The following is a 10752-nucleotide window of genomic DNA, read 5'->3' as shown; positions in this document are numbered from 1 at the left end:
GAGGGGCAGGGGACACAACCATTTGTCGTCTGGTGTGTTTCTTTTCCAGGCGATGTATTCAAACTAGCGCTAGATACGATCAGATACCTCGCTGATACGATGGGCCATCCTTGGAAATGTCAGAATAAATGACAAGAAAGCAATAGGGTTGAAAATCTGAAACTATTAAAAAGTCAATGATTTGTTGGTTAATACGATGATCTTTGATGGTAATGTTTACTTCTTCCTCTTCCGTCTGCTTAGCACGTTAAAGCCAGATACATTTCAGAATTCTGTTGGGTGTGGTGATTCAAAGTAATCCTATATCGAGTTATAATGTGCAAAATAAAATTTAATTCATCAAGTACATTTTAGGATCGATATAAAAGTTAGAATCTTTGGCAGAATAATTGATCTCTTCTATTACATTATGCTCAATGTCTTCATATCATTTGGCTGCTGCAGGTTTTTGACGATGTGGCCGGGAGGAATGAATGAAAACTTTTGTATGGTTGATAGCCTTTTATCAAAACATAACTTTTTTGTGTTTTACCTGGTACGGTACTTGAAGAAGAAATAGGTCTAAAATTCCATTATGTTTATACAAATGATAAAATGCGGGTGTAGTGAAAGTTCAGCAGATTTAACTAGTATCCACTATGATGAGATGATCAATGAAGTATAAAAATTATTATTAGGCCTATTACTATTTTATACCACCATGATCTGACTAATGTATCATCTCTGACCACTTTTAGAAGCGTTAAGGCCAGGACACCGGCAAATACTCAAATTCTTGCCTAGCAAATTCTCATTTTAAACTTCCTAACAGTATACAACTAATGTTAACAGTATAATGTTTTATATCCTATAAAAAAAAAAATAAATAAATAAATAAATAAAATTTAATAAAAAAAAAAGGATGACCGTATACCATTTCCATTTTTAAAATATAAAACTAATAGCCTACGGATACAGGAATTGGTTTACGACTGGTATATCAATAACCACAAAGTTATTAACATTGCGGTGACAGGATTAAAGTAACAAAAAGGTATACTAACAATACTGTACACGCAATAGAAATAAAAATAATAATAGTAATAATGGTGGACTTATAAGGCATATTGTCATGGCGTCTATGCACATCACAATGAAAAAATAAGTTTAAAAATATAAATATCAAAATAATATGTGGCTAATATACTCCTACTCCTTAAACTAAGTTATGTTTGGTCGTTGACGCCGAAGAGCTCATCCTCCCTTTGTTCAGCTGTTGATTTTTCTTGCTGCTGGGTGACCATGGCACCCTCCCCTCTCTAAGACACATCTGAGAAATGTGGATGGTATAAAATCCATAAACCATTGCCACTTGGCTAGTAGGCCCTAGCTAGGGCTACCATAGATAGTAATAACCTAAATATTTAATTCAAATAACCTAAATATTTAATTTATGTTTTATGCTTGTTAATCCTCAGGCGGCCTTCTTTATTTTATTACTTCTTTATTTTGGCGTGTTTTTTAATGTTTCTGTTTGTTTATTTGTAAGGACCACAATGGAAATAAGTTGCCAATTTTCGGCAATTTATTGTTTTTCTATCCTTTAAATATGTTTCTTGTCATTGTTTTATGTATATATTCAGAATAAAGATATTTTTATAAAAATAAAAAAAAATAGTGGCCTAGCTAGGTTGTGTTCTGTGGTTACAGTATTTCTTTATCGGATTGTCAATGCAAGATACATACGTAAGACGAGAGCAACATCAACTGTTGTCTGCGATAATTTCATAACAACTCTCCCTGTATGATGAACTGTAAGCCGCTGATAGTCAAAATAGAGGCTTTTCTCATTATTTTCCATTTTCATAGCCGATCACCCTTTAGCTTGAGTTGAGCAATTAAAACAATTACGCGAATGCGCATGAAGATGCCAACGTTATTATATCTCTCGGACTACCACGGATAAAATAGAGTAAACGCTAACTGAAACATCGCATGCGGCTTGATTGTGTAAAGAATTTAGGTTTTTGCGACAATACTAACTTCTTGAGAAATGGAGAAATCCTCCATCATCATCATCTAGCAACTGACGGATATCATCTCTCAACAAAAGGAACCAGCCTACTTGCAAGTAATTTTAAGTGCAAAATAAAAAAGAATATTAAAGACCCGCACATAAAGCAGATGGTATCAAATAGTACATCAATGATATGTATGTAATATTATACTATTTAACATATTGCTATTATTAAGTATCTATTTACCTTTAACATAAAACATGGAAACGCCAAACAATATTTTAGGCCAACTATTATTGATCCCTTTAATGTTAGCCCGGTTAAAAATAACCAAAACAATAACAAAATACAAGATAATGATATATTTCCATTCCAAAAACTAAAAGATATCGATTTCCTAGAAATGGTATAAACAATCAAATGACCGAAGGCTTCCATTAAAAAAAAATCACTGAAATCACTGGAAATATAAGTTTTAATCCGATCACTTAAAAAAATAACAAACATAATACTGGTAATTAACAATATTTTTCTCAAATAGTATACTAGAAAAACATTGAAATATAAATATTTCAATGTCGAAGAATTCAATAGCGAGTTATGTTACTCGCAGTGTAACATAAACCACTTATCAATGTTTCATATAAATGCACGCAGTATAAATAAACATAATATTGATGAAATAAAAAAAGTCTTAATTTATTAAAACATACATTTTCTGCAATTGGAATTACAGAAACATGGTTAAACTAAAATTTATACTTACCAGACCTGCAAAACTGTGATTTCTTTCATGTAGATAGGAAAAACATAAAAGGGGGTGGTGTAGCATCTATCATGAACTTATGAACGCTATTGAAAGAATCGACATTCAAACCGAAAATAATAGGCCTATCTGTGAAAGTTTATTAAAATTACTAGTGAAAATTAAAAACATCATAATAGGAATACAGAGCACCTGACTTCTCTGTATTTTCAACGGAAATCTAAAATCGAGGTGCGAAGCACCTAGCGGGAGTAGCGGGGTGAGTTTGGGAATTCCTCTTAAATTTTAAAGGATCCCCTTCAATAATATTAAGTTTTAGAGGCCGTAATCATTTATTTTATTTATTACAATTTACCGCTACCTATTTCACAAATCACTACCAGTAACAAGTCGCATGAACAGCCTCGTTCGTGTCTGTTGAATACATTCAATGTTATTTTCTTTCATTCAGGTATACTGTATGCTTCGTACCATGGTACCATGCAGTAACATACAGTACTTTCTGAAAGCATGTAGCCGATTTCTAATGCAATTGAAATAACAGCACGCACATCTTTGTTTGATATTAAACTTATTGTACACGTTCCCGAATCACGTAAGGTGGTCAAACTCCATCAGTACGTTTTATTTTTTGTCAATAATTATACCGGTACTTCATCAGAGAAATGCACAATATGCCCTAATCGATAACAAATATATACAGTATGACCAAGGCTGTCTCTAAGTCCGATCAGGTGCCTTTTAGGGCCGGACAATGATCTTCCACAAACAAAGGGCCCGTCACCACCTCGCTACGCCGTTGGAGGGAAGGGGTGGCTAGACACCCTATTTACCCTCCCTACACCTAAATCTGCCACTCAGCCATTCACTTAGTGTTGTTACATCTATAAAACGGTTAGGCCTATCAAAACAAATTTAGACGTTTAGAAAAACATACCATAGTCCAGAATTTGAATGCAGTCTGCCACTCTTATATTGAAATTTCATTTGACTTTGCGTGATAATTTTCCTATGGAATTGTGGTCCATTTTACATTTAACATGTTAGGTTTTAACGCGTCGGTTGCTAAAATTATATAGTAATAGTAATTTTTACCTATGATTTTAGTACAATATAATTAGCCCTTTAATGCTGTTGTACTGTTCATAACTATGTTTGCTAACGTGGCGCTGATTTAGTATACACACATACCCACATCTATATAGACACGTATTATATATTTATTCACATTAGATTCATCCCAAAGAAATGCTTATTCTACGTAAAGTACATTGCCAGTACCTAGTAAATAATTCAATTAGAATACAACTGTCTCATGCTTGAACAGTTTTTACAACTCATCGCCTTTGATGCAATTTCTCAAATTAATGTTTAACTAATCGGACGTAATAAACGGTTGCTTGGCCATACATAGACAATCATTAATTACCAAAATTGACATCGAAGCCTTAACTCTCAGTAAATTTTATTCAAATTATTGACCACCAGACCATTGGTTCTCTGTGTGTGTTGTGCCTTGCTGCACAATTTTACAAACAATATAATGCAATTACTGGTCTAATTATTAAAGCCCCCTCTTTAATTTTCAAAAGTAGCCTCGATAGAAGGGGTTTTTTCGGCCTACATACACTGTAAATGAATTTCAATGAAACCCAATAAATAAATAAATAAATACTAAATTAAAAACAGGTTCGGTTTATACAGTTTAGATGATTTAATGCCGGTATACAGACGGATGTTACAGTGGCCCTATTTATATTGTTTGATAGTTGTACATTCCAAAATTTACAGCATTCATTTTAAAAAGAAGCCCCCTCTTTACTTTGCAAAAGTAGTCTCGAAAAGAAGCCCTTCCAAAGTTCGCAAACAAAAAGAAGCCGAGGGTTTCAATTCGAGGTTTTACGGATATTTAATGTTTATATATACTCATACGTTTCGTTTTATCAATACTGTACATTAAAAAAATGTTTTAAGGAGACAAGAGATTTAAACTGATTAATAATTTGACTTTTTAAATTATTGAGCACCTTAATTTCTATATTAAAAATAATTATATAAGAATTTTGCTTGTCCTACTGAGGTACTAAACAACAGATATCATCTGTTCATATACAGGTTCTGTTGACTGGTGTCGATATTCTTGTGCAGCGTTCTGAAGTCTATAATCCACCATGTAACGTACTGGTGCAAAATACTTTTGCCAAAGTGGAGTTAATAACGTTGTGAAAGAGGAAACAAAAAACAACGCAGTACAGATGTAGAGAGCTGGGTAGTATGAACCAGATGCATCGTACAAGGAACCTACAGTCAATATGAAAAAAATAAAAATAACCTTGTTTTATATTTCTGATTTATTTCCAATCAGATTTTGCTATCAAAAAAAACCAATAAATAATCTCACTACTAAAATAAATCAACATCAACACATTGGGCATATTCGACTGGTTCATTTCGTTGACTACGAATTTTCGTTGAGTATTATTTTCATTCGACTGGTTCGTAAAATAGACTTCTATGACTAAGAAAATTAACGTAACCAGAGTTAATTATAATATTTACATACATAAAGTCAAAACATAAGTGTAAAATGACAGAATTCAAAAACTGGATGAAAACGTTTCTTTTACGAAAAATCCATACTGTCACAAGCCGAAGCAATCTTGATTACGCAGCTTGTATCGAGGTACAGTAACTATGCAGCCATTTTGTATTGTCAAGTATTTGTAAGTAAGTTAGTTCTCTATTCGACTGGTCGTATTTGTTAAGTAGGATTTTACCAATGCGCAGGTGGGCGTGGTTTAAAGAAGAATACCGCGGCCTTTGCTTCTCAGTGTACACTCTGGCACTAAATCTCAGTTCCCATCTGTTTGATGGCTGTTTAGTTTAGCTCCAGTACGGTACATCAGAAACGATTGATGGGGTGGTGCTAGGATTTGTGCGATGGGGGAGGGGGTCCAATTTCCCCGACCAAGGTGGGAGAAGAGGGCGTCATCGAGTGCTGCTCAAAATCGTTACGAAGCAGTCAGGGGTAAGGCCATGAAAACTATGACAATTTAGGTGTTTCAAAGTTTTCTCATTTTAAAGTATACTAATGTGTTTAAAAATGTTTTTTTCATGACGGGCGGCCCTGGCCCCTGTCCCCCTCCCCGGCACTTTTGACTTACGATCGTCGTCTGTGAATCCATAAATTATAGCAAGTAATGTATTTTGTACATTTAAATGTGAGGATAACTCGTAAAACAAAACTTTTGCACATACCATGAATATACGGTCCTGCGAGGTAACCAATGCCGCTCCAGAACAACAGAAGATTTGCAGATGTTTTACTTCTGCTGGTACCAAATACTTCCAAACCAACGGCTAACTGTAGTGCATTGAATATGCCTCTAGGCATACCGTAACCTATAGAAAAAGTGCCAAAACAGCTTTGTTTAATGATGGTTAAATTAAAAAAACATTTGCGTATAACACCATACGTATGGCCTACATATTGAGAGAATATTTAAGAAATTATTAAGCATTACCCGAGTAGGCTCTAACGAACAAGGCACAAAAGAAGACAGATCATATCACGGTTCTGTAGCAGTGTACATCAGTTATATTTTACGAAGAAAAATTTTAATTGTTACCGCGCTAGCATATATATATTATTTTTGGCAAATGATTAAAAAAAAGGGGGATGGCGCCAGTGGAGGGGAACAGGCACTGTCGAGGAGAAGAAAATCACTTCGAAATTATATGTATTTTTTTTATATATATATATAAGTAGAATCTATGAAAAAAGCCTTTGAAACCCCAAGTGAATTGTTCTGAATTGATTTAATCAAGGAGATTCCTAAATGACCAGGGTTATCTAAATATGATAATGCAAGTGTAGTAACAGTGGCGGCGCCAGCTGGGTGGAGGGGGGGGGGGGAATTAAGCCCCCCCCCCGCCGGACAGAGCTTGTCGTGCATTCAGACCATAAACATATAAAAATAGGCCCACAGCAAGCCAATATATGTCTGTCACAGTCTCAGAGTGCCATTTCCTGCCATCTATACGTTGATATTCTTTAAAAAATCTCATATGGGAGGGGGAACCCCTCTTAACCCCTTCTCCAAGCTCGAGCCTACGAGCTCAAGTCCCCCCTGTTCGACAACTAATCCCCCAGAAAATATCCTAGAGCCGCCACTGTGTAGTAAGTGTTTTCGCTCCTGTAGCCTATTCAATTGATTATCAACGTCAACAGAATACTGATGGATACTTACAGAATGAAATGAAGAAAACTGCAAATATGTTCGTAGTCTGGGTCAAGGCAAAGCATAACACAGATGACACCAATAAACAGACAGGTATGCAATATATAAGAGGAAAAGAAATGCACGGAGCGGCCATGATGAACAGAACTTTAGCAAATGAATCACCAAAAGCACTGCACGAGATTCCAGTTGCACTCTTCTGATCGCTTAGACCAATGAATTCAAAGAAGCTAGCCTGGCATTGAAAGACAAATAAACTTAACGAAGAATTACAGCACGAGCAGAGGGGCCGAGAGATGAGCACGCAGGCACCACCACCCCCACCACAAAAAAAAAAAAAAAAAAAAAAAAAAAAAAAAAAAAAAAAAAAAAACATAAAAGAAAAAGAAACCGGATCTTTCCCCAGCATAAAATTGTATACCTCCATGTATACCTCTTTAGGAGTACCGTACCTTACCTGCTTTTCTCAATATTATAATCAAAATTATCGGCAGAATTCTTTGTTTAAATGGTAATTTGTCTTTCCCCCCCCCCCCCCGCCGCTGGCGCCACCCCTGTTGCAAAGGTCTTTCTAAAATGTAGCAGCATTCAGTATTACGGTTTACAGAAATAAAAAAGAAAATTCTCGAATTTTGAGTATAAGAGTGCCATTTCCGGCCATCTAAAGGTGCATTAATAAATTTTCTTACCTCAGCCCCAACTATGGTAGGGCTGAGGTATTGTAGCATGTACGGTACCCACCATCTGTGAAAGTCCCTCTCTGAGCCCCTTCTATTTGGAATTCCTGCTTTGCAGTTTGGACGACTTGGCTTCACAGACTAGTAATATAATGATAATTGGGCGGACCAAGAGGGGATGATGTTCGGCGACTCTCTAATAAGATGGGAAGAGTAACAATACAGAAGACGGACATTTAACACAAGAGTGCCTTTTATATTTCTGTATTCCTCCTGCAAATATGTGGACACGCCCTTAGCAATCATAGCCTCGCAAAATGCTAGTTAATTTTAACCACCATAATCATGAATAAATGTGAAGCCTTTTCTACTTTTTTAATTTCAATAGTTCCCCCGCAACTATCAAAACCATGTTTTACAATGTTGAAGAGAAAAAAAACATCTTAAAACTCACCATGTTAACATATTGAAAGGCCATAGCCACAGCTGCACTGACAGTTGCAAAACTAAATAACCAGGCTTCAGGAAAGCAAAGTAAATGACCACTTGGAGCTTTCAATTCTTTCTTTTTCACATTTTTTTCAACATTTTTTTCAACACAATTTGGAGCACCAAAGAAAGAGCAGCATCCTATACCAACCAAGAGTAGAATGGCAGCAAATATTCGAAACGTCCACCTCCAACCAACCTGCTCCAGAATGTATTCAACCAGGTTGCTCATAGATAAATTACCTACAATAATAGAAAAGAAACAATGGTAGGATATTATAAATAGCGTTCGTATTTATGTATAAATATACATAAATACCCACGCTATTAATAATGTCCTATCATGATTTATATATTAAATCCGGAACCTTACAGTGCAAGGAGTATGACTGATCGACTTTAGACGATTATTCACAAGAGTATAATATTTAAACAGTTTTTTTTTTTTGTTTTTTTTTAATACAGGCAGATTACCAAATGAAGACAAGACCTTAGAGACACAGAAAAACTGAATTTTTAACACCAGGACTATGTTGTAAGCGTACTAGATTTTATAAATAATCATAATAACGAGACTCATTTTTTTTTTCGTTTGATTAAACCTATTTCAAAACTTTAGCTACGCCACTGCGGAAATGGCACTCTCATACCGGTACTTAATTTTGAGTATGTTTTCTTCTTTCTTCATTTTTTTGAAAACATTTGGGGTGGGGGGGGGGCAGATCGGCTCCCACTTTGAAATCCAGCACTGGATTTATATATCAACGGAAATACGTTACAGCTTTTATAGCCATCTTACCAATAGTTGCTCCGAGTGTTACCACTGTCATTGCCCTGGCTCTTCGTTTATCTTCAAATAGCACGACCATAAAATCAAGCGTTACAAACATAGACACATTGGAACTCATTCCAAAAAAGATTCCGTATAAAATGATAAGGTATAGTATTTTGGGGGAGAAGGAACTGACGAAAAGCGACACACTTCCAAGTAAGACGCCGATGGTGGCGACTTTGCGGTAGGTTAGGTAGCGAAGTAACCAAGTTGTTAATATTGTACCAAATGTAAATAGACAGTAGCTGAGAGATCCAACCCAACCTGAAAGAAAATAAATAAAAGCAACTTAGATTTCATTATATTTTATACTTAGGAATTTTAATAAAATCATATGGTTTACAGAAATGTTCAGCATTTTTTCCTTACCAGTTTTTTTGCAAAGGCAGAGGGACCACTGATTAGTTTCAAAATACTTAAGAACAATACATATTCCAAGAAATGAAATACAAGGCATCGTTCTGGGACACGATGGCGTGCATTTCCTTTCTTCGAGTAAGGCCTATAATACTGTATATTATTCTTTCGTATTTTACTTGCATTAAATTTGAATTGCTTTATTAAATATAAAGACACACGGATTATGTGTAACTGTTTTCAGTAATGGTAGTTACACAGTAGATGGTAATACTGTAACAGGAAAGATATAAATACTAATGTTTACATTCCATTTAATCACTTAATTATATTTCATTATGGAATTGTAGACTTATGCTTGTAGCGTGTATTATTTGTTTATTAATGTCTATGATTATTTTTGTTTATAGCGTAAGTTATTATTTTACCTATTTTTACATGGCAGGCTTTTCATTGTTGAATACAAATTAAAAAAGACTAAAACAGGCGCTTTATAAATCATATTTGATATTTGTTTGATGTTGTTTCTGTCCTGATGATAGTACACAGAATTGTTTTTACCTGTTATTGCAACATTACTGTGGAACTCCTGCCGTAGTTTATCAAAAAACAGTCCAAAATTGTATAAAAACCCAATATGTATGAATTGCAGAAGAGAACAAAATATAGCTTTGGTCCATGGGTTATGCCTTGAGCAGTAAGCACGTACACGGCGTCTACCACTTGGTACTGCCAAATCTGACTTATGATCCATACTGCGATCAACTTGAGGAAAACGATTCTGCTAGTAAATGCATTCTTCTACCTGAAAAGCAGCATTTAGAATTAGAGTGTTAACTTTGTAAAGAACAAACTAGAATAATAAATGTATAGGTGTAATTTTGCCCTACCTAATAGGCCTACACGAAAAACATATCATGTTTAAGAACAGATTTTAAGGTCGGTTCCGAAACCTTCATTTCATTTTATTTTCATTTCTTAAGGCAAGAGCACAAAGGATGTGCAAATCGGTGAACTTAATCACTATCCTACGTGGGACTGAATGGACCAGCACACCCCCTATTCTTCTCGAAGGGTGTACTGGGTTCTTTAAAGTGCACGCGAGTCAAATACACTGGCCGTACGGCTTAAAGTCATTATCAGAAGACTTGTTCCACCATTGGTGAGAGCCCCTGACTTAACCTCCATTAGACCTTGATTATTGGCTGATCCCTTGCATAAACCGCTCGGATGAACTCCATTAGACCTTGATTATTGGCTGATCCCTTGCCTAAATATACAAGGTTTTCCCCTCTCTCACTCCCTACAAACTTTATTAAGCTATTGCTCAGTGGAGTAACGATGGGGCAAAGGGCTCAGGAATCCCTCCTACAAAAATGTATCTATTGCGCCA

General features: G+C 35.4%; 1 protein-coding gene across 2 annotated transcripts in view; it reads right to left on the bottom strand.

The window, feature by feature from the left end:
- Positions 1-3712: 3712 nt before the first annotated feature.
- Positions 3713-10752, bottom strand: part of LOC117116857 (monocarboxylate transporter 3-like) — a 9586-nt gene continuing 2546 nt past the window's right edge. Inside the window, exons 2-7 of one of the 2 annotated variants that reach the window (XM_033260999.1) lie at positions 9921-10164; positions 8970-9266; positions 8136-8413; positions 7014-7239; positions 6022-6165; positions 3713-5064 (exon numbers count right to left, since the gene is read on the bottom strand). In XM_033260999.1, coding sequence (XP_033116890.1) covers positions 4847-5064; positions 6022-6165; positions 7014-7239; positions 8136-8413; positions 8970-9266; positions 9921-10113 — 1356 coding nt within the window. In that variant the 5' untranslated portion in view covers positions 10114-10164 and the 3' untranslated portion in view covers positions 3713-4846. The remainder of the gene's footprint in view (positions 5065-6021; positions 6166-7013; positions 7240-8135; positions 8414-8969; positions 9267-9920; positions 10165-10752) is intronic. The other variant, XM_033261077.1, reaches the window with a different exon arrangement.

This window comes from Anneissia japonica, unplaced genomic scaffold (genome assembly GCF_011630105.1).
Source record: "Anneissia japonica isolate Jap-2015-1 unplaced genomic scaffold, ASM1163010v1 scaffold287957_len1322810_cov207, whole genome shotgun sequence".
Lineage (NCBI taxonomy): Eukaryota > Metazoa > Echinodermata > Crinoidea > Comatulida > Comatulidae > Anneissia > Anneissia japonica.
This window is presented reverse-complemented; position numbering and strand designations above follow the sequence as displayed.